Source organism: Heptranchias perlo, chromosome 24 (assembly GCF_035084215.1).
Source record: "Heptranchias perlo isolate sHepPer1 chromosome 24, sHepPer1.hap1, whole genome shotgun sequence".
Taxonomy (NCBI): domain Eukaryota; kingdom Metazoa; phylum Chordata; class Chondrichthyes; order Hexanchiformes; family Hexanchidae; genus Heptranchias; species Heptranchias perlo.
In genome coordinates this window covers 18827451-18852554 of record NC_090348.1, presented here as the reverse complement: position 1 = coordinate 18852554, position 25104 = coordinate 18827451, and the positions used below count along the sequence as shown (strand labels likewise).

At 40.0% G+C, this 25104-nt stretch overlaps 1 protein-coding gene across 3 annotated transcripts in view; it reads left to right on the top strand.

Annotated features, from left to right (window-relative positions):
- The window catches only part of bltp3b (bridge-like lipid transfer protein family member 3B), a 124780-nt gene that overhangs the window by 98363 nt on the left and 1313 nt on the right, over positions 1–25104 (top strand). For all 3 annotated transcript variants that reach the window (XM_068004856.1, XM_068004855.1, XM_068004854.1), the window contains 3 exons: positions 9938–10197; positions 12449–12557; positions 22277–22479. In XM_068004856.1, coding sequence (XP_067860957.1) covers positions 9938–10197; positions 12449–12557; positions 22277–22479 — 572 coding nt within the window. The remainder of the gene's footprint in view (positions 1–9937; positions 10198–12448; positions 12558–22276; positions 22480–25104) is intronic.

The following is a 25104-nucleotide window of genomic DNA, read 5'->3' as shown; positions in this document are numbered from 1 at the left end:
GTTCTAAGCTACATCCAGTGTGAGAAATCCTGGAGTCTATCCAGATATAAGTGTAGTGCAGCCTTTGGGACTTATTTTTTTTGAGACGTTCTAGTTGAAAAGTGGTTAACCACAGTTCCTGAATAGACCTGTGTAATTGTATAAGGAATATTATAGATACTACGTGCCTGAAACAAACCTAATGGTTGTCACTGATGACATGGAAAACTGATTATTTTTTTGTTTGCTTTTTTGCTTATTGTAAAATGTAAGTTTTTTTGTGACTTAACAGGTTTGCCACAAGAATGTTTAGATACATTTGAGGAAATGAGTATTGCAAATAACTTGAATTTTTATTTATTCCCCCATGGTTGCTTTATATGAATACATATGCAAAAATCAATTTTATACAGTATTGCAAGATGAAGAATAACAGATTCATGTGTTTTGGCCGTTTATAGGAGCAAGCACAGTCAACTTCAGTAATGGTCATCATACAACTATTGAAATGCTGTCTGTCACACTAAGATCTTATAGCCTCTTCCAAATACAGAGGATTTTACAGGAAAAATGAAAATTGCATCAGGGTTGTATTTTCACTGTTAATTTTAGTGAGAAAGTAGACACAGGTAAAGGGAGGAAACCTGCTATAATACTCACATTTACTATTTGCTAAAATACAGTTTTCTCTGTAATTTAGAATTTTAACTTATTTTCTGTATTTCCCTTTATTGGCATAACAATTGTACATCTGCTCAAGTATATAAAATCTGCAGAATTGATATTCTAAGAATTTTCATAACTAAGATTATTTGAAAAATTCTTGGCAAGGGCTGGGGAGATAGGGAGACACTAATTTGTCCTCTGGGACGTAGCACTGACTGAAGAGATAGAAGTCTTTCTGCCAGCTACAAAGATATTACTTGAAACATATTGGCAACTCTCAATTCAATTCCTTGTAGTATTGAAGTATGAATCCACAGCACAAAATTTGGAACTAAAGTGACAGTTTCACTCAGCGAAACCACAGGAATGCCTGATGTAGGAAGTGGAAAAATTTATACTGATGCATTAGAGCATGCTTTACTGCGGTTGGGGGTTCGGCACATTGGGATAAAATGGGAGCAACTTAATTTATCATGTGTTACTATATTTGACCTGGAAATTATTAACTTTGACATTTGGTACCAAAAGTGGAAAGTATTCATAGAATTACATAGAATTTACAGCACGGAAACAGGCCATTCGACCAACAGGTCTATGCCGGTGGTTATGCTCCACACAAGCCTCCTCCCATATTACTTCCTTTCATCCTATCAACATATCCTTCTGTTCCTTTCCCCCTCATCTAATTATCTGGCTTCCTCTTAAATGCATCTATAATATTCGCCTCAACTACTCCATGTGGTAGCAAGTTCCACTTTCTGAGCAAAGTTCATTCCTGAGCAGTGCTGTCTTTTACTTTGAGCACAAAATTCACCCAAAGTTGTAAATGAAAACTTCTTTCACAGGTTCGATTCCAGTTTGTTACTGAAAGCTGACATCCATTGGAGCTCTAGCTAGAATTCAAGTATGAAACCACAGAACAATTCTTCTTTTGCTGTATTCGTATAAACTGAATATGCTGGCAGGGTCTACTCAATATTTTAAAAAATACTCTTGCACACGTGGGTTCAAAAAGTGCCAGTGAGGGTGTGTTGATTGTAACACCAGCTTGTTACTCTACAAATCGGCAACTTCTGCTATTGATGGGCAAGTTGGGTGAATAAAGAGAAATTTGCGACTCCACTCACAAGCAGAGTTGAGAGGGAGATTAGGCAAAGGCTTGAGATTCAGGTCTCAGACAGGCAGAGACTCTGGACTGAGGCAGCCTTTGAAAATAAGAGGACAGACTAGGTCCATGATAGTCACTGGTGGTCCTGAGTCTCCAGCACCAGTCTCCATCTGCAAAGTAGCACTTAGATTCTTATGTGACTGGGCTTGTCTGTTTGAGATTTAAAATCGGCCACAGGACCAGGACAATCGTCAAGAGGAAAAGTTGTCATTTAAATGTCACCATGCTGGAAGAATGGAGCAGATATATCTTTTATAACTTAACCCTGCCCATGTGGGGACTTTGTAGGGTTGTGGCCTGGCCCTTCAAGCTTAACTAGTGTTTGACTATCATAAGGCTTGTCTTAGCATTTTCCATTTTCTGTCTCATTTCATTAAATCAGATGCAGTTCTATATTTTCTTCTTCTCACTTTTGGAATGCAACTTTAGACATATTCTCTCCTGTTATCCTAATTTCCAAAGCAATTTAGCTATCTTAAGCACAATCAGAGCAGAGGATCACATTGGGGAATTTAGCAAGTTAAGTCAGTCGACGTAAGGAGATATTAAAATATCTGTCTTTTGGCCTAATCTCTCTCTTTAAGCCATCATTTTGTGGCAGATGAGATCCAGATTGAAACAAAGTGAACTGACATATAATTTGTGACATCCTGCTACTTTTAAATTATGAAGTAGTAGACTTAAAAGAACAGAACTACAGAATTTTTTGGCAGTCTTCTTTGGATAGATTGAACAAGTACTGCCACTGTCAGATTTAAAAGATCTGTAACTACCCTCTCAGTTCTTTCCATTGTGCATGAAAATCAAAAAAACTGAACTTTACAATTGTGGTTTTCTTTTTCATTATTACGGTAATGCATTGAATGTGTTTTTTCTGAATTTCTATTCTATATATTCTACCATTTTTTTGTGTACTTCTCCCTAAAACATTTCCCTAGTTTTAAAATATGCTTTGTTTTTGTCTGTGTGCCACCAACCATTTTCTAAGTCGGAAAGGTGGACAAGCATCCTGTTCCCATGCAATAGCTCTCTGGAGTCAAATAATAGGAGGTAGACAGAAATAGTTTAGACTAATTAGCCTTCTAGATTTTTAAAAATTGTTTTAGCGTCTTTGTGAAGAAGACCCTGATGGTAGGTCACCATCCTTCCTTGACAGCATGGCTAAGATCAGGAATTTGCCTCATGGGAAATTGTGGACTGGATTGCACCCTACTCCTTGATGAAGCAAAATAATACATAATTGTGCTGTGTCACAGTACAGCCTTGTTCTTCGATTCTTTATTTTTCTTTCATAATTTGATAATTCTCTGTTTTACTTTGGTTTTTATATCTTTTCTTGAATTACTTGAAATGTTATATTTTTTGTTTGCAGCACCTTTTGATCCTTTAGATATTTCCTCGGCTGCCATTGATGTTAAAAGTTTCTCACTTTCTTGCTTTCGTCTTTCCCTTTCTTTCATTTTTCCTTTTTTTGCATTGATATCTCCTAAGACAGAAGATGGGATCAGATAAAGGAAGGGGCAATGGGAGAGAGAAATCATCAACAAAGGAGAGGGACAAAACCACATATATAAACAAAAATGAAGATATGGAAAAGAAGGAGTTGAAACATAAATGCAGAACAATTAGGACAAAGGTGAAAGGAGCAATAAGAACACAGAACAGTTTGAGGAAAGAAGAAAGCAGAATGAGCATAAACATTAAGGCAAAATGAACTCGACAGCCTGATGGAAAAATTAAAGTAAATTCTAAAACATTTTGACAGGTTGATTTTCTTTTTGGATGTATTACCAAAGGTGTTGGACCTGAGAGACACAACCCACGTCCTGAGCTAGAAATAGTACACTGCTCTCTGATAAGTCATGATCTTTCGACAGTGTTGAGTTTCATTTTCTGACTTAAATATCTGAACAAATAAAAAGTGTTGACAGTTATGGACAATCAGAGTGGGTTGTCTTTGGAGAGCACTGAGTTGGTTTTTATGTTGATATCTCAACAGTCTTGAATAATAAAATAAAGCAATTTGTTGTTGTACACAAAATACTATGGGAACAAAAGATGAACATTTTCTCTAATCCTTCCAAAGTGAGCCTTTCCTGTGTTTGTTTGGATGGGTAAGGAGATGACTGTTTTGTGCTCCCAAGTCAATTGGACCTTATTTAATCCATACTGACATACCTTGGTGAGTTATGGCTGCCATTTTTTTTCTATCACATAATGTTTAGAAGTCCTGCACAATATATATCTTGATACTATTGCATGTTTTTGTTCCAGTTGTGATTACATAGATTTGCTTAATTTAAGAATATGATTCTGGAAGCTCCAGATTAGTCTGATGCATGATAAATATATGATGGGCCCAAGGCAGAAAAACTCTGAGACTTCTCTGAATTCCACAACTCTTCCACATTTGTTATGGTGGCATTTATTAAACATAATCCAGCAATAGAATAATTGATGTTTTCTAAATTAGGTGGCGAGGTAAATTAAATGGAATGTCCAAATAGATAGAAAACAAGATACTAATGAAAGACGCAATATATATGAGCTGATTTAAATTTGAGTTGAGGGATGGAATGATGGATGTCTAGATTTCGACATTTTGTGTAGCCCTGCATTAAGGGGGTTATAATTTTTACTGGTGTTTCAGATTGACGAACCACATTTGGGGTCAACAGATTTCCAAGTATTCGCAGCATAGATTTATGATTCTTTTGTGGTTAGTAGTGTGTGATGAAAGCCAGCTTCTGTTTCACTCAATAGACATTTCATAGATCATCCACTTGATTTCAGGGCAGACTGCATACTGCTTATGGACCTTATTGCTACTTGGAGTGTTGTCAGGGAGACATTTCTTTCATACTTAATTACTTTTTTTCCCAAGAAGATAGTTCTTTTATCAACTTTTTTATTTGTTTGTAAAGGAAGCATGATGAAAAGGGCAGTGCATGTTTTTCATCACTAGCATAAAACTCAAGTTTCAACACATCATTGTGTTATATGTTTCTATACGAACAAAAAAATTGTCAAGCATTTTTTTTCAGGAAGATTGTACCCATTTGCTTCTCAGTTATAGAGAAATTTTGGGTCCTTTGGCCAGCACGGATATTAAATAACCCAAATGATGGTCCTTAACAATATCAAATTCAGATGGGGAAAGAGACGGTGGTTAATTTGCCTTTCTCAGTGGTATGGGGTAGATTTTTAACTTGCTGCTCAGGTGTAAAACTGGCATTGAGGATCAGCTATCCATTACAGAACAGCTTGATTTTCATTTCCATTGTTGAAATGAAAATCATGAGGTTTCTATCATGGGCAGTCGATCCGTAATGCCAGTTTTACGCCCAGTGGCAAATTGAAAATCCTCCCCCTGGTGTCTGAGTACTAGAGATGAAGGCTTTGGGTTCAAGACGTCCTGTTGCACTTTCACACAAATTTCAGTCACGTAATGGCAGACGTTCCATTCAAAATAGCAGTGTGGTAGGAACATCAAGGGAGTTAGCCCCTTTATAGAAAATGATTCCTGGGCTATTTAAAAATGGAGAGAACAAACATTGCATATCTGCTGTAAATCCAATAAATGGTGTAGAATACAGCCAATTCAGGAGAGGGATTCCTAAATATTTATGCTCCTAGATTGAATGACCTCTCATATTTTTAACTTGAGAACCTGTTATTCACTCACTCACCTGACGAAGGAGATAATCTCCGAAAGCTTGTGATTTTAAAATAAAATTGTTGGACTATAACCTAGTGTTGTAAGATTCCTTACATTTTTAACTTTGTTCAACTTGTCGAACAAATTGATTTTTCATTTTTCAATGGTTTGATGAATCCCCAAATGAATAAATCTCAGAATGATTGCCAGGGCAGCAGCAGATAGACTGGTCCCAGCATAATTTATGCTTGCTAAAATGTGATTCTTAGTTGGAACTTTTTGATCTCTGGATGTGTCTGTCTCCCAGATAACATGATTATGGGTTTTGCTTACCGAAATAAAGGATTTAGTTCTAAATTAACCCTTTTGTACCTTTCACACAAACAATTCTAATCTCTGGAAAGCAATTCTAAGGATTTGTTAGTTTGGTTCCAGAAAACTGTTTGAAGTATTGGTGAAAGTTAAATGTAGTATTTCTCTGTGTCTGCTGATTTGGTTTCTTTTATCTGTATAAATCTTCCTACAAGTATAATTTATGGCTTAGCCTGAAATATATTTTCCCCCTACCTATTGGAGGGATTATGGGTGCATGGTTTGCATCCCATACATCTTTCCAGTGTATAAATTAAGAAAAGTGTCATTGTTGATCCCATGGCATGCTGCCAATTCATTCCACAAAGGAGATGCATATATTTGTAGTGGAGGTGGCGGCCAGACTCGGCTCAGGAAACTGCCATTGTTAGACTACCCAACAGTACCGTTTACCAGATAGATGTCCCAAGTATGCATGCCACAAAGTGTTGCTTTTCAGCTTATTTCAAATTTACTGACTCACAACTTTACAACTCTTTAATTGCTTCTCATTCATACCTTTACTTCAGCTGGCCATATTCAAGTCACATCTTGAATGCTTTGCCATGCATGCATCTTCACAGGCTTTCTCGTACAAAATGATTGTAATCTAGCCTAACTGCATGGTCGCTTATTAATACAGGTTGAGCTGGGGTTTGGGCATATGTCTGTTGCTGTGTTTGTGCTCCTTCAATGTCTTAAGATTACTTCCTTGCTTGCATAACAAGATGGCATGTCATTCAAGAGAACAAACTTGGACCTCAGCTCACAAGTTCCATGCCATAGATTCCCTTAAAAGAGGCCACCATGTACACCCTTGCATATAAGAATAAGGAGGGAGTGTGGAAGAGTGATGTTGCAGGTCCTCCCAAGCTCAGAAGCTGGTAGCATCCAGTTCTTTTATCTGGTTCCCCTTCTTTCTCATTCTCACAGAGATCAAACACAGTATCTTGTAATATGAGGTCTGTTTGAAGTTTTCTCTTAGACTAACATTTGAACTTATGTCCCTTTTCTGTTGTTGTGGGCCCAGAAGAGCCAACTGGCAGCACTCCCATTGGCCCAGAACAAATCAGCACCTTGCAGCACTATGCAACCTTCTCACTAATGCAAACACCAACACATCTATACATAACCCTGAAGGCGCAGTTACTGAGCTGCAAGAGGTAACACCCAGTGAATCACAGTGCACAGGTGAGGAGGAGCAAGTGGTAATAATAGGGAGGAGGTTGAATCTGCTGGCCCTAATTAAGCAGCCATGACCTGCTATTGCTGTTCTATGCTGTGGTTGCTTTTCAGTGTGAGAAAAAATGAAATGCTGGCCATGCTGACTAATATATCATATTTTTGTTCAGTACATATGTGGTCAGCATTTTGGCTGATATTGCAGTTTGGAGTCTGCTAAGCTGGAAGGAGGTAGAAGTAGAACAATTTTGAGGGAGGTGGTGACCTTAACTGATGCCAGCCGTGCCATCCCAATAATATAGGTTGGCTGCTGGTAATCTTGCAGAATACTGCACAGCTCTGCAACTGGCTCCCTGCTGACCCTAAGCCTGTGCAGTCAGTGCCCCTCATTAATTACCAGATAGGTATCACAGGGCCTGCAGATATGATTGGCAGAACGGTGGGTGCAAGCAGTTTGGCTCCAGTGCCTGTTGATCTCCCTGAAGTGGCTCCTTTTATCTTGTATTACCTCAGCCATTAAATACAGTCATTAGGGCACTTCAAAACCAATACTCATCATGAATTTAATTTGACTTGCTGACTACTGTGGATTTGTAATTTTCACTTGTGTGTCCGAGCTCTCGTGAAAGTCTGTATTGTAAGAGTGCCCTTTTCATATCCCCTTTTTTTTTCAGCTCTTCCTGTTCTGTGGCAGTCTTGTCAGTGCTTCAGTTACAGCCGGCTTTCTAATGAATTAGTGGACAAAACGTATTTACCTATAATATAACTTACTCTTATGACAAGAAAATTCTCTGAAAATGTGTTTTTAAACATTGGCTTTTTGTCATAAAGGTGCAAAAGACACAAACCAATGCTAAAAACATACTGTAAAACCAGAAATTAAAAAAAGGCTGGAGAGCCTCTGCCTTTTTAAGAGCACAATTGCACATGGAATTTCCTTTAAACCCACTCCAGAAGGATGAAAGAGCACTGAGTGTGAGTCTGTCCTAAGCAGACAGAATATCATGTGATGTTTAATGTAAATTAAGCTCTCATTTATTTGGAGTGGGAACACTTTAGGTCAGTCCAAAAGGCCTGTATGGAAGATCACACTTGGTGCAAAAGTTGCAAGGATCTGGCTTTATAGGTCACGTCTAATTTTCCAACTCTTGATGGTCATTCCACTCCTGCGCCGCCAGCCATTGCAACTGGAAAATGTAGTCTTACCATGAGGGATGCAAAGATCTGTTTTCTGAACAATTCAGATTTGGAAGCACCTTGAATGAGAGTAATTGACAGTGCAAATTCAGTGCTTTTCTCAAGGTTGTGTTTTACGTTGTATGCTAAACTTTAAAAGTGCAGATTCACATTCTCCTGTGAATGGAACTGTGGTGCAAGAATACCTGTTGTGGAGAGGAAAATGTTATCAAGAGGATAATGACGGTGGTAGTTAATCTTTCTGGGTAAATGCTTTGTGCTGAATACAAAAGGAAGGCAACTATTGATTCTAGTCAGACTCAGTTGTGGCATCTATGGCCATGTTGCTTTGCAGATTCAATCAGTAAAGGGCAAGATAATTCAGGTTTGCAGATATCTAACAATTTTTCAGAAGCTGATCAGTTTATGTGATAAACTAAAGCTGGAAACTGGAAACATTGTAAGGAGGTTTTTTTTTCATTTTTTACAATTTATTTTATTTGCTCTCAAGATCTTGCCCAGTATTTGGACAATAGCATGTGCCATTCGTTGGTCAAGAGGGCAGATAAGTGACCTGTTCCTAAAGTTCTGCCACTGCTGCTCTTCAGTCATCTACCAGGAGTTGTATGCCGGCAGACAGGGTGGCTTGTTCTCCTTGTGGAATTGGGCCTGGTACCTACCTTCTGTCTTCCACTCTCAACACATCTGAGATCAGAAATTAAGCTATTTGAAGAATTATCTGCACAGAACCACATCCTTACCAGCGTGCCATCATAATGGTCAATTTGTTTTTTTAAATAAAGAAATGTACAACTTTTTTTCCTTATTCATGCACCAGAGGGCACTAACTACGCATTGAAAGTAAATTCTGGATGTGTATAGAATGATATAGTTAACTTGTCTTTCCATGTCTTGTGGAATGCTTTGTACTATTGTTGAGGGAGCGTATTTATGCGTCAAACATTTTGTTGCACAGTATTTGGATTATCATTTTTAAGTCGAGCAAAAATATTTAAATTTTTGAATTTGGTTTCTTGTCAGCAGTTTGAATATAATGGAATATTTTTGGCAAAAAATATTCAGCTTGTGCTCTGATTGTATAAACAGCAAGATTTGTCACTGGCGATATGAAGAATTTTTAGTAGGGAACTGACAAATCATTCAATGTTTCAATGATTTCTCAGTTCTGTACCACTGATATATTTGTCAAATTCTTATGAAATGAGCACTTTTTGTATTTTTCAATATTTTAAAACTTCGGTGACATCAGATTTGATTAGAGACCAGCAGTTGTAATGGAATACTGCCAAGTTCCTGGTAGCCTCCGGTCCCATTGCACTGTCTACATTATTTGTTGTTCAGTAAGTCCCGAGGCCACCTCTGAGAAGAGAAAATGCATTAGAGGTCTGACTATTTGTGGTCATAGTTACTCTAAACAAATTCTTTTCAGGTTGTTTAAAGACTAATTTCAAGCAAACTGCATGCTCTTTCATACTCATCATATTATTCATGCTCTGCCAGTTAAGCAACGGAAAAATGTACAAAAAGAATAGTTTATACTACTGCAAAATGCAATTCCAAAATAATATATTACCATAAATGAAACTGTTTCATGAGAAAATGAGCACGTGACCTTAAATCTGCCCTTTTAAGAAATGGACAGTTCAAGGAACAACTGTTCTATTGAAGTGCTTTGTTAAGCAATGGAAATTACTTTTAAAAAATATTATTGTCCATTTTCCTTTTATTTTGGTCAGATCGACACCAGTCCTCATTGGCGCAGGAGCACAGGAAAGAATCGCCTGAAGTGAGTCTACGACTGGAGATAGGACCTAGTGCTGCTGTCCACTCATCACTTGCAGTCAAGAATGGTTTCTTGCAATGCATGATTAAGAACTTCAACTCAGAGTTCCTGATGTCATCCCTCACAAATCTCGGAATATTTTTGGAAGATGAAGTGTCTGCTGACATAATCCCTATGAAGATTGAAGTCACTGATTCAAAGATTAACCTGAAGGTACGACAGCTACTTTTTTCTGGATAACATTTTTTTCCCATATTGTAGTGGAACATGTGATTGTCACCAAGGGTCCTACTGCTGAATTTTTAATGCCAGTGAAGAATTAGTGTTCTTCTCTACCTCCTTGTCAATCTGTCGATTACAGACCAGTATTTTGGCAGAATCATGTAAAAAGGGACATCTTTACTGGGATGGTCTCTGCAAGACCTGCAAAGGGTGATCCTGTTCTGTGAAGTTAACACATGAAGAAGGGATGTCCAAGTGTGTCGCCTGCATAGACTGGCTGAAATGAAGGTATCCTCCCTCCTTCTCTTTTGCCCCCCCACTTCCTCCTTTTCCTTTCCCGATCCTCCACCCTTTCCCCCTTTCCTTCCTCTTCCTCTCCCCTTTCTCTCTCCTCCACCTATCCCCACCTTCCTCCGCCCCAACCTCTGCCCTTCCCCGCGGCCCCAAGCCCTCTCTACTCCCCCCCCCCCCCCCCCCCCCCCCCCAACCCTTGCTGGGCCCCAAGCCCCTCCCCCGCCATCATAATGCCCCGCCATAATTTTCATGAAGTTGCTGCATTTACACATTGCCCATTAAACTCACCACAGAGAGTTAAGTCAAGTAATTAACAGCATAAGTACCCTTTGAACAATGTGATAATTGTTAATGACTGCCAATCAACCTCTCTTACCCAGAAAGTAAATAATTATAAGTGTGGAGTCTCATTTCTTCAGGTAGTGAATTGTTTTGAGAGATTTTAAAGATGGCAAATTTTACATTTTTAAAATATTTTTATTTCTTTTCCTTTGTCTTTTATTCTCTCCCTCTTAATCCAATCTTTCTTTCCCTTTCTTTATTTCTCTTTCTGTACCTGATTTGACATTGGAATCACCCTCCTTCTCATTCCTTCCTCTGTTTATTTCTTAATCTTTCAAACTCATTGATTAAGGAGACACACTGTTTGTCCTGTTGTTCACCAAGGTCCCAGATGCCCTATTGCCCTCGCTGCACGTTATCAGCTCGCACTTCCAGCAACTTAGTGAGCAAAAATTTTTAAAACCTGAACGTGCAATTGTAAGTCACGAGATGCCCCGCTCCAGCAAAATCTGGCCCAATGTGTTTATCTGTGTATTCTTTATTTTACTTTCCAGTTTTGTCTACCCCCCACCCCCTCCCTTTCCTCTTGTGAAGATGTTGACTCCATTATTGAAGTTTGGTGGTTGCCCTCTAATATCTCACCCAGTGGCGGCTATTCATGACAGAGTCTGGATAAAGATTGTTGGCGGGCTGTCTGACTGCAGGATATCACTGCAGAGATAAATCCTGTCCTCACCCAGTGACACTACATGCACATTTCCAACAAAAGTTGCTGTATGAAGATCAGGAACAGAATCCTGGCTAATATTTTTTTTCCCACCTGAGATCAGATAACTTGGCACAAACCGCATATTGAAGCTGGGACCTACCTGGTCTGTATTGCTCAAAGATGGTGACTACCTCTGAGCTATCTGGAGAGCTCACCCTCATTCTTACCTCTACAAAAGTAGAGAAAATGATTCAGGAATCAATCCCAATTTCTGTTTAGCAGAAATACCTATGATTCATAAGAATATTTAGGAGATTGTGATGCAACATGTGGAAAGGGTTGCTAGTGCCAAAGCTGACAGTGTTTACTTTTCCCACATCCTCTAATGCAGATCAGTAGAGTGTAAATAGGGGAGGTACCTGATTATGGTGTGAATGGATCCATGGACAAATAATATACCTTGTTGTATCATGACCAAAAACATGGCAGAGAGATTTGTATGTTGTATTTTGTTCCTGAATATGTAGTTTCACATGTAAATATTCCAATTGACAAGGGATTTCAAGAATGTCAGGATTGAAATTCTTTGTGTACATGATTTATTTTCATGTATTACACCACTATTTTAAGGATGAGCACTTTTCCATGTGATGCTAAATTAGCATAATAGATCTGCTTTTCAAATAGTGAACTAAATGTGGCTTGATGGTTCTAAATACAGCAAATCACCATGGTGGAGGCATGTTTCTGACCTTTCATGATCAACAGAAATGACCAGAACCAGCAGCTTGCAGCTATTTGTAGAGAAATATTGTGTAACCATTCCTGTAGTCATTTACAGAGGCTATCAACATAAGTTTGTGCAAAAGCACAAGGTTAGCAATTTTTGCACTAACTGCTTGCAACTTTTATAGTGAAGGCACACAAAAATAACTGTGGTTATAATTTTATCCAAAGGATGACAGTCCACGCCGTGATCAGTCAGCCTGCGATCCACTGCCAGTGGAACTGTTTATTGATAATCTAATCATGCGCAGAAGTGATGATGGAACATTTTGCATTGGAGGTGAGGAATTGCTTAGTTTACAGTTGCAGACATAAGGAGATTAAAAAAAAAAGGTTGGGAAGATAGTTTTGTGGTTTGATTCATGCAAATATGCTTTAACTTTTATCGGTGTAACCCTGTTGAGAATACACATCCTCCGCTTGGAGTCAGTGAAATTCAATTATAAGCCCCATGAAACATAGGTATTTTAAGGCAATAGGATGTTATAATTATTTTTGGATTTTATTTGATGTGACTGTTTTTTGATGATGTAGTGTGATTAAAATATTTGGTAATTTTTGTAACAAATTTACATAGGCTCCCCCTGTCATCCCTGCAGCACATGCTTGGATTATCAATTTGAGGGTAACATTTAAATTTCTAATAGTACATCAAAAACTATTTCCAGCAATGTATAACTAAATGTTCAGAGCCACAGTAACCAATAAAGCATCTCTTATTATTTGTAAGAAATATGCAGAGTCATGTAATAATTAGTTTTGATCGTTTGTAAAACCTCCATGCAAGTAGGAAATCTTTTCATCCCACCTAGAGGCAAGAAAGAATCACTTAGAAATCTCTAAGAAAATCTTAGTGCAATGCGAAATATCTCTAGGCTCAGAAGCTTAAACTTGGCTCCTATTTTTATTTTCCATTTTTCAATGTATGGCATTCCCAAGGGGAAGCATTTCCTCAGCTGATTCATAGAAAGGTACTGACACATCAAATCTCCCCTCAAGTCTCTGGCCTTTCAAGCCTTTGCTACCATCAATCTGAAACTGCTGTCCTAAAAGATTACTCTGCTTTTCATTTTTTTTTGTTAGGTTGGTTAATGAACGTCGTGTTTTAGAAGTTAACTTGCCACAAGAACAGAGTTGCCCTTTTCCCTTGTCCGAATATCCTACCCAAATCCATTCGTCTCGTGAAATTCCATTTGTCTCGCATTCAGATCTCTTCTGTTTTACCCAGTATCTCATCAGTCTGAAAAAGAATTCAATTTTCATTATGTTGAAGTGGTTGGGGTGAAGACATTGAACAGCTTGGTCTCGAAACACTACAGTGAACATTGTGACAGACTGGACCCTACTACTGGTTACATCAGTAGTAGAAACTGATCCGATCCAACAAGTACAATGTACTTGCTACCTGTGAGGATAAGAATAAAGACTGTAGGAAGGACAGCCAGAATGCTGACTATGGCACCCTTGAGCAGGAGACTGTCCAAAGTGGGGGGAAGGAGAAGTGTGATGTGATAGTTATAAGGGATTCAATAATTAGGAGGACAGATAGCACCCTTTGTAAGCAGGATCAAGAGTCCCACATGGTATGTTGCCTACCTGGTGCCAGGATGAGGGTCATCTCGAACTGACTTGAGAGGACATTGGAGAGGGAGAGGGAGGATCCAGTCATTGTGGTGCATGTTGGGACCAACAACATAGGAAAGAGTAGGCAAGAGTCCTGTTCGGAGAGTACCAGGAGCTAAATAAAAAAATAGGACCTCAAGGGTTATAATCTCTGGATTATTATCCGAGCCACGTGTGAATTGGTGTAGGGGTAAGCATATTATGGAGGTGAACCCGTGGCTGAAGGAGTGGTGTGGGAAAGAGGGGTTTCATTTCATGGGACACTGGCATCAGTACTGGGACAGGAAGGAGCTGTACCGTTGGGACGGGCTCCACCTGAACAGGGCTCCACCTGAACAGGGCTGGGATCAAGGTCCGAGTGGAAAGGATAAATAGTGCGGTCATAAGGTTTTTTTTTATTCGTTCATGGGATGTGGGCGTCGCTGGCGAGGCCGGCATTTATTGCCCATACCTAATTGCCCTTGAGAAGGTGGTGGTGAGCAGCCTTCTTGAACTGCTGCAGTCCTTGTGGTGAAGGTTCTCCCACTGTGCTGTTGGGAAGGGAGTTCCAGGATTTTGACCCAGCGACGATGAAGGAACGGCGATATATTTCCAAGTCAGGATGGTGTGTGACTTGGAGAGGAATGTGCAGGTGGTGTTGTTCCCATGTACCTTCTGCTCATGTCCTTCTAGGTGGTAGAGTTCGCGGGTTTGGGAGGTGCTGTTGAAGAAGCCTTGGCGAGTTGCTGCAGTGCATCCTGTGGATGGTACACACTGCAGCCACAGTGCGCCAGTGGTGAAGGGAGTGAATGTTTAGGGAGGTGGATGGGGTGCCAATCAAGCGGGCTGCTTTGTCCTGGATGTTGTCGAGCTTCTTGAGTGTTGTTGGAGCTGCACTCATCCAGGCAAGTGGATTGTATTCCATCACACTCCTGACTTGTGCCTTGTAGATGGTGGAAAGGCTTTGGGGAGTCAGAAGGTGAATCACTCACCGCAGAATACCCAGCCTCTGACCTGCTCTTGTAGCCACAATATTTATATGGCTGGTCCAGTTAAGTTTCTGGTCAATGGTGATGCCCAGGATGTTGATGGTGGGGGATTCGGTGATGGTTATGACATAGAATGTCAAGGGGAGGTGGTTAGACTCTCTCTTGTTGGAGATGGTCATTGCCTGGCACTTGTCTGGTGCGAATGTTACTTGCCACTTATGAGCCCAAGCCTGGATGTTATCCAGGTCTTGCTGCATGCGGGCTCAAACTACTTCATTATTTGAGGGGTTGCGAATGGAACTGAACGCTGTGCAGTCATCAGCGAACATCCCCATTTCTGACCTTATGATGGAGGGAAGGTCATTGATGAAGCAGCTGAAGATGGTTGGGCCTAGGACACTGCCCTGAGGAACTCCTGCAGCAATGCCCTGGGGCTGAGATGATTGGCCTCCAACAACCGTTACCATCTTCCTTTGTGCAAGGTATGACCCCAGCCACTGGAGAGTTTTACCCCTGATTCCCATTGACTTCAATTTTAGTAGGGCTCCTTGGTGCCACGCTCTGTCAAATGCTGCCTTGATGTCAAGGGCAGTCACTCTCACCTCACCTCTGGAATTCAGCTCTTTTGTCCATGTTTTGGACCAAGGCTGTAATGAGGTCTGGAACCGAGTAGTCCTGGCGGAACCCAAACTGAGCATCAGTGAGCAGGTTATTGGTGAGTAAGTGCCGCTTGATAGCACTGTCGACGACACCTTCCATCACTTTGCTGATGATTGAGAGCAGACTGATGGGGCGATAATTGGCCGGATTGGATTTGTCCTGCTTTTTGTGGACAGGACATACCTGGGCAATTTTCCACATTGTTGAGTAGATGCCAGTGTTGTAGCTGTACTGGAACAGCTTGGCTAGAGGCGCAGCTACTTCTGGAGCACAAGTCCTCAGTACTACAGCTGGGATGTTGTCGGGGCCCATAGCCTTTGCTGTATCCAGTGCACTCAGCCGTTTCTTGATATCACGTGGACTGAATCAAATAGGCTGAAGACTGGCTTCAGTGATGGTGGGGATATCAGGAGGAGGCCGAGATGGATCATCCACTCGGCACTTCTGGCTGAAGATGGTTGCAAATGCTTCAGCCTTGTCTTATGCACTCACGTGCTGGACTCTGCCATCATTGAGGATGGGGATGTTTGCAGAGCCTCCTCCTCCCGTTAGTTGTTTAATTGTCCACCACCATTCACGACTGGATGTGGCAGGATTGCAGAGCTTTGATCTGATCCATTGGTAGTGGCATCGCTTAGCTCTGTCTATAGCATGTTGCTTCCGCTGTTTAGCATGCATGTAGTCCTGAGTTGCAGCTTCACCAAGTTGGCACCTCATTTTTTGGTACGCCTGGTGCTGCTCCTGACATGCTCTTCTACACTCTTCGTTGAACCAGGGTTGATCCCCTGGCTTGTTGGTAATGGTAGAGTGAGGAATATGCCAGGCCATGAGGTTACAGATTGTGCTGGAATACAATTCTGCTGCTGCTGATAGCCCACAGCGCCTCATGGATGCCCAGTTTTGAGCTGCTAGATCTGTTTTGAATCTATCCCATTTAGCACGGTGGTAGTGCCACACAACACGTTGTTTGGTATCCTCAGTGTGAAGACGGGACTTCGTCTCCACGAGGACTGTGCGGTGGTCACTCCTACCAATACTGTCATGGACAGATGCATTTGCGACAGGTGGATTGGTGAGGACGAGGTCAAGTAGGTTTTTCCTTCGTCTTGGTTCTCTCACCACCTGCCGCAGGCCCAGTCTGGCAGCTATGTCCTTCAGGACTCGGCCAGCTCGGTCAGTCGTGGTGCTGCCGAGCCACTCTTGGTGATGGACATCGAAGCTCCCCACCCAGAGTACATTCTGTGCCCTTGCTACCCTCAGGGCACCCTCCAAGTGGTGTTCAACATGGAGGAGGACTGATTCATCAGCTGAGGGAGGGCGGTAGATGGTAATCAGCAGGAGGTTTCCTTGCCTATGTTTGACCTGATGCCATGAGATTTCATGGGGTCCAGAGTCAATGTTGAGGACTCCCAGGGCCACTCCCTCCTGACTGTATACCACTGTACCGCCATCTCTGGTGGGTCTGTCCTGCCGGTGGGACAGGACATACCCAGGGATGGTGATGGATGAGTCTGGCACGTTGGCTGAAATGTATGATTCTGTGAGTATGGCTATGTCAGGCTGTTGCTTGACTAATCTGTGGGATAGCTCTCCCAATTTTGGCACAAGTCCCCAGATATTAGTGAGGAGGACTTTGCAGGGTCGACTGGGCTTGGTTTACCGTAGTCATGTCCGGTGCCTAGTGGTCCAAAGCCGGGTGGTCCGATCGGTTTTATTCTTTTTGTGACTTTTTTTCGCGAGATTTTACAACTGAGTGGCTTACTAGGCCATTTCAGAGGGCAATTAAGAATCAACCACATTGCTGTAGGTCTGGAGTCACATATAGGCCAGACCGGGTAAGGATGGCAGGTTTCCTTCCCTCAAGGAACCAGATGGGTTTTTACGACAATCCGGTAGTTTCATGGCCACTACTAGTATTTTAATTCCAGATTTTTATTTAATTAATTAAATTTAATTAATTGAATCTAAATTCCCCAGCTGCCGTGGCGGGATTTGAACTCATGACTCTGGACTATTAGTCCAGTAACATAACCACTATGCTACCATACCCTATGATAAGAGAGGATATAACAAGAGATAAGCAGGCAGTGGAGACTTTATGGGTAGAGTTAAGAAATAGAAAAGGATTTAAGACTGTAGTGGGAGTTGTGTATAGACCCCCTGGTAGCAGCTGTGAAGTGGCAGAATATATAAATGCAGAGATTAGACAAGCATGTAGCAACGGAGAATTGTTTTAATGGGGGATTTTAACTTTCATATTGATTAGCATAAGCAGACGAGCTCATGTCAGAGAGAGAGAGAATTTCTTGAGTGTGTTCAGAACAGCTTTCTGCAACAATATGTCCTAGAACCAACAAGTGGGCAGGTCATATCAGAATTAATAATGAGTAATGAACCAGATTTAGTTAACAGCTTTACAGTGTGTGAACATTTAGCTAATAGCGATCATAATATGATCGAGTTCAATGTTGTGTTTGAAAGGAAGAAACACATATCAGCTACAAAGATTCTAAATTTAGGTACGGCCGACTTCAACAGAATGAGACAGAGACTGTCCCCAGTAAACTGGGTAAATCTGTTAATGGGTAAAATGACAGAAGATCAGTGGGAGGTGTTCAAAAAATAACTTAACGTGATACAGATCCAGTTTATACCCCTGAGGGGCAAGAGCTCCACTTGCCAAAAAAAAAGCCATAGATGACAAAAAAGGTAAGGGGCAACATAAAACTTAAGGAAAAGGATACAAAATTGCAAAAAATAGCACAGAGATCCTGGCGACTGGGAGAGATACAAAGAACAGCAAAGGGTGACAAAGGGTAAGAGCTACAAAAAGACAGTATGAAAAGAAACTTGCAAGGGATATCAAAATCAACTAAAAAAAAATTTACAATTATATTAGGAAAAAGAGGGTGGTCAAGAGCAATGTGGGCCCCTTAAAAATGGTGATATTGTAAATGATAATAAAGAAATGACGGACATGTTAAATAATTACTTTGTGTCAGTATTTACAGTAGAGGAAGAGGATAGCATGCCGGATACCCCTAGGAAACTCATTTTGAATCAGGAACGGGGACTCACCATAATTAACGTCAGCAAAATATCAGTAATGAAGAAAATAATGGCACTAAAGAGTGACAAATCCCCAGGACCAGATGGTTTCCATCCCAAGGTTTAAAGGAAGTAGGTGAAAACATTGCAGAAGCCCTAACTATAATCTTCCAAAGTTCTCTCAATTCAGGAACCGTTCCTTTTAGATTAAAAAATTGCACATCATTCCACTATTTAAGAAAGGTGAGAGAGGGCAACCAAGGAATTATAGACCAGTTAGCCTAACATCTGTTGTTGGGAAATTACTACAGTCTATAATTCAGGATTGAGTGACTGAATACTTTGAAAATTTTCAGCTGATTGGAGAGAGCCAGCATGGATTTGTAAAGGGCAGGTCAGGCCTGATGAACCTGATTGCATTTTTTGAAGAAGTGACTAAAGTAGTGGACAGGGGAATGTCTACGGATGTTGTTTATATGGACTTCCAGAAGGCATTCGATAACGTCTCTCATAAGAGATTGTTAGCTAGAGTTGAAGCTTATGGAATTGAGGGCAAATTATTGACCTGGTTAGGAAATTGACTGAACGGCAGGAGACAGAGGGTAGGGATAATGGGCAGGTACTCAAATTGGCAGGATGTGACTCGTGGTATCCCACAGGGATCTGTGTTGGGGCCTCAACTATTCACTGTATTTATTAACGACAAATATGATGGGATAGAGAGCCACATATCCAAGTTTGCTAATGACACAAAGTTAGGCAGCATTGTAAGCAGTGTTGATGGAAGCATAAAATTACAGAGCGATATTAATAGATTAAGTGAATGGGCAAAACTATGGCAAATGGATTTCAGTGTAGGCAAGTGTGAGATCATCCACTTTGGACCTAAAAAGGATAAATCAGAGTACTTTCTAAATAGTGAAAAGCTTGAAACAGTGGAGATCCAAAGAGACTTAGGGGTCCATGTACACAGATTATTAAAATGTCATGGACAGGTACAGAAAATAATCAAAAAGGCTAATGGAATGCTGGCCTTTATATCTATAGGACTAGAATACAAGGGGGGTAGAAGTTATGCTACAGCTTTACAAAACCCAGGTTAGATCACACCTGGAGTACTGCGTTCAGTTCTGGGCACTGTAGGAAGGATATATTGGCCTTGGAGGGAGTACAGCATGGATTTACTAGAATGATACCTGGTCTCCAAGGGTTAAATTACGAGGAGAGATTACACAAAGTAGGGTTGTATTCTGTGGAATTTAGAGGATTACGGGGTGACTTGATCGAAGTTTTCAAGATATTAAGGGGAACTGATAGGGTCGATAGAGAGAAACTATTTCCGCTGGTGGGGGAGTCCAGGACGAGGGGACGTGGCCTAAAAATTAGAGCCAGGAGTGAAGTTCAGAAACATTTCTACACCCAAAGGGTCGTAGAAGTTTGGAACACTCTTCTGCAAATGGCAATTGATGCTAGCTCAATTGTTAATTTTAAATCTGAGATTGATATATTTTTGTTAGCCCCATATCCCTTAATACCTTTGGTTAAGACCTTATGGAATTAGGTCACACATCAGCCATGATCTCATTGAATGGCGGAACAGGCTCAAGTAATGGCCTACTCCTGTTCCTATGTTCCTATTAGGAGTCAACCCGCAATTTTAATGGTCTGGCTACTAGCTGAATGCAGTCCAAGCATACTCTGGATTCTGCCAATTGATTGCCTGGAGTATTCTCAACCAGGCTGTCTGTGGAAAGAGTGGAGTATGATTCAGCTCATGCTGGTTTTGTGCATCATCTGGTTCAAGAGTAGAGTTAACAAGAGATATAGTGGTGGGTGTTGTCCTTTCATCTCGGAGAAGTGGGATGAATTTACCACACGGCGATGGAATGAGAGTCTTATTTGTAAAGCTATAAGGCCTCTATGTGAAATTAGTTTGATCTGCCTCAATTCAATTCCTAATAAGTGCAATTTTGCTGTATAAAACTGCTCATAAATCAGCAGAATTTGGCCTTCTCACCAAAGAAGGCTATATAAATGATTGGTGTGGGAAATTAAATAAATTTATACTAGTGTAGTCAGGAGCACACTTCTCATAAAGGGTTAAGGTACTTAATTGAGACAGAATAGATGGAGCATTGTTCACAGCTGCTGATTGTATGCCTAACCTTGAAGCCACACAAAGGTTAAGAATTTTTGCTGGGTGGCAGAGATTAGAGTTGGACTCTTTCTATGCTTGCAAAACAGGTTCCAAAAAATTTGGTTGAAAAATGATTAATCTTTGCATGCATCTGTTCAAAATACAGTTAGAGTTCTTGTGACAACACTGTGTACAAATTTCACAGACAAGAAAAACGGTGTAAATATTTGTCTCTGTATTTGGCATGGACTTGTATAGAATTGAGTGCTTCTTGTGGTGGTGTCCCAGTTAAGATCTTGTAAAGGATTCATCGTGGCCACACCCCTGCAGATTTGCAAAAGATCAGCTCTAGCATGGAAGCCAACCTCATCCAGATCAATAGTCATAATAACTTGGAACTGTACTATGTCCAGGACGACAAAGCCGCCTGTGGAAAAAAGCTACGATCCTCTGCCAGCCAGTGGAAATAGATTTACAGCACAAATGTTGCTGTCTACTGCCTTGTGCTTTTTAAAATTCTAATTTGACAATCAGCATTCCCAGCTATCTTCAAATGTTCAATTCAGACTTGATTACAAAGTTGAGATGCTGATTGGTTTTTAATTGAAACAGTTTAATTGAATTGAGCTTGGAATCATTATAGAAGAGAGGTGAGTGGGCAACTTCATTGCATGAATGTTTTTAGCAAATTTATTGACTTGGTCTCGTCAGTGCTAAAGGTGAGCAATGTTTGTCAACCCACTGCCCCAATGTATGTCCCTTCAGGGATTCATTCTCTCCTTGTTTTTCAAATGGGGAGTTAAACATTTTGTTGTGATCCTTTTTGTTGTATTTCTGATGTATACGGTTTTCAAGGTTAACAACATTTTGTAACTGATTTTGTTTTACTATTAATCTATGATTAATTGACTAAGCCTTTAGTCTATTTACTTTAAACAAATAGATCTGTCCTGAAAATAAACATTAGCACTGCAATGCAAGTAAACTTGACATCAACCCGAGTCTTAACATTCCTCTCACTTTATCATGGTGACCTCCAAACGTGACTCTGCGCTGCACGCAAAGTGTGAAAGCATCTGGCACAAAGCAATGACTGAAAAATAATTTGCCATTTGCAGCAAAATTCAAATGACAAATTTCCCCAGGAATCTCTATTAAATTGTGTTGTGATTTTTGAGTTGGACTCTTGAATTCCCAGTCTGTCTCCAAGTATTTAGTTCAAGTTTTATTTATGGTTGGAACATTTATCGTGTATGTAGTACTAGTCTGAATCCTTAAATCTGGCTAAATTGATATTACTCATCTGTTAGTCTATTGATGACTGTAATGGCTGATCCATATTTCATTTCACTGAAAGGTCACGGGTTTTGTTGTATGGTTCAGGGTTAATAATTTGTGTGTGTATATTTTGCATTATTGATCCGGACAGAAACTTGTACATTGTAAAATTAATGGGTTGTAGGAATTGTGATTTAATGACCTACTTGCTTTCTAATAGATTGTTAGCTCCTGTTTACATTGGGTCTGGATGATTTCTTGTTTACATGTGTTTCTCTCATCCAGGTGCCCAGCTATCTAGTCAGAACCCAGCAAACAATGAATTCACAAAACAAACTGTATTATCATGCTTAAAATGTGATGAATCAAAGGAAGTCAGATATGTGTCACAGTCCACTCAAACAGTTCCAAAGAAGCCACGTCCACCTGGGCAGTCAGATCTTGGAGTCATCAAGTCAGCTGCTGGATATTCAGTTAATAGGGAACAGGTAAGAACTAATGAGAAGTACAAAATAAAAAAACACGCTTCTCTACAGAACAATGTTTCCACTTAATTCATTTGCAAAACTTTGTGAAAGAAAGTATAATATATACTTGAGTTTGGAAACACAGGATTCGCTGGCACACCAAAACAGAATTTAAACATGCTGCATTGTATGTACTTGTGTTTTATACATAAGGGTAACAGCCAAGCAGACTAAAGATAGAGGTATTATGACCTTTGATTGCTTAGTAACAATCAATTATGTAAATTATGCAGTTAATTAGCTATAAACTTGGGAAACTCATTTTATATGAGATATGGATGTGTATGTAGGTTTTAAGCTCCCCCCAAGGTGGAATTTAGGAAAGGGTATGAAATGAAAGGAAACTTTTTGTGGCATCATCCTATTTTCTGTCGGTGAACTCCAACTGTCAACACAGTAACAAACAATTTTAACCAAAAAAAGCACTTCTCTTTTAAACAGATTTTGTCGCGGGAATTTTCTTGGGGGGGGGTGGTTCTTCCACTTGGTTGCCACAACTTCGGCAGAAATCCCAGATAGACAAGTAAACGGGGTATCCACCAGTCTTCTGTTATAGGAACAGCAGTAGGCCATTCGGCCCCCCAAGCCCGTTCTGCCATTCAGTTAGATCATGGCTGATGTGTATCTTAACTCCATCTACCCACCTTGGTTCTGTAGCCCTCCATATCTTTGCTTATCAAAAATCTATCAATTTCAGTGAATTTCTTTAGAAAATCTGAATACTTAGAACTTTTAACATCTATACGAAGTAAATGTCACCCTAATAATTTAATCAAAGAATTTAAACTGCTGAAGGTGCCCGGTGGATACCATTTTGCTATAGGGAGGGAGGCAAAATTAAGGGCCGGGTTGGGCATCATCTAGGGCTGCTCTTATGCATTAAAGAACTACTTTGGCAAAGGGATAGGAGAAGTTAATCAGATGGGGAAGTCCATTTAAATACGGAGAAAAACTTCATTAACACACTGGCATGGAATGGTTAGGATGGAGATTAACAGTTCCAATTCTCCACACAGGGTTTTCAATCTCAGTCGAGTGATTGGGGTAGAAGCTGAGCAGATGCTGAGTGCTCTCCATATATAGGGGCTGATGAACAGTCACCTGGGCTATTCTTACATACTCCTAACGGCTAGTTATATAGCACTATAGGAGAGTAGGAAAAGGCCGAACGGACAGAATTTTTTTTAAAAAGGACAGAATTTTTTAAAAAGGACAGAATTTTTTTTAAAAATTTGATTTGACTTGTTAAGCTAAATGGGTGTGAGTTGATCAAACAAGCAGACATTGGTGGAGCTGCACATCCCTGCAGGTAGGTATGAAAAAAAGCTTTCAAGTTGTCAATCCAGTTTATGTTACACTTTTCATTGCTTTGCTGCAGCTAAGGTTTTAAAAAAAAATTCAAACTTTGAAAATACTTCAAGCTTCTGTGCAGTCAACAAGGTGAGTTAAACAGCAGGAATAAACACATTGTTGAAAGCTTTTATTTTCCTTAAAGCAATTGTTTTCTGCTGTTTGCAATCCAACCGTATCTAGATGAGTACAGTACTCAATTTACAGAAGTACTCCTTCATATTTTTCAAAGATTACAATTTACTGTCTTCAAACATTCTTTCTTCAATAAACACCTAAAGTATGACCCCTTTCAGCACATAATATAAAATGAATCAAATAACCCCATGTTTTTCCAGTAATTAAAAATTTCAAACTACCAAGTCTGCTCTTTCAACAGATTGTGTACAGTCCACACAGTCATGGACTCGACTCTAGATATGGCTGGGACCCATGCAGGTTCCTATAGCAACACTTTTTGATCTGGAGAAATGAGTGGAGAGAAGTTGAGGATGAGAAATTCAGCTAAGTGGAGGAGGATGGTAGTAGATGGGCTGATGCTTGAAGAAGAAGATAAGGTAGAGAGGAACTGAATGTCCATGGTGAAGACTTCATGCTTTCCAATTTGGAACTGTATCTACTCTTTGTGGCTTTCCACTACTTGATCAAGATGATATTTGTATAGCATCCAAGACTATTTCCATATCTTTCAGTCTTCAGATATATATTAAAAAGAAATGTTCACAGGCTATTAGACCTATTAACTGATTCCTTATGATGGTGGCTAGCATACCTGACGACCTTTTGTACTCGTTTTCTTTAGTGCTATAAGGTGGCACACTTACCTTTCAGTTTCAATTCTGACAAAGGATCCATATCCAAATATTAACTTACCTTTTCCCATTTTGAGATAGATTTATTTGTGCATTTGCAATATTTTCTGTATTTATTTTATAAAGCTTTTAAATACAGCTTTTTCAACTTTGTATTTCCAAGATCACATCATGTTCAGTGAGAGGCCACAATATTGGATATTTTTTCCTTTTGGACATAAATGGTCTGCATTGTGTAGCATGTAGTGAACATATTTATTCTACAAGTTGTAGTTTACCACTTTTATTTATTTTACCAGAGGATAGCCTGAATAATAATTGTGTTGAATTCAACCAGTCATTTTCTGAATGGCACAGTTTTAAAACATTTTTTGGTCAGTTAACTCAAAATATGGAAGTAGCCCCTTGAATAACTCCTAATGTT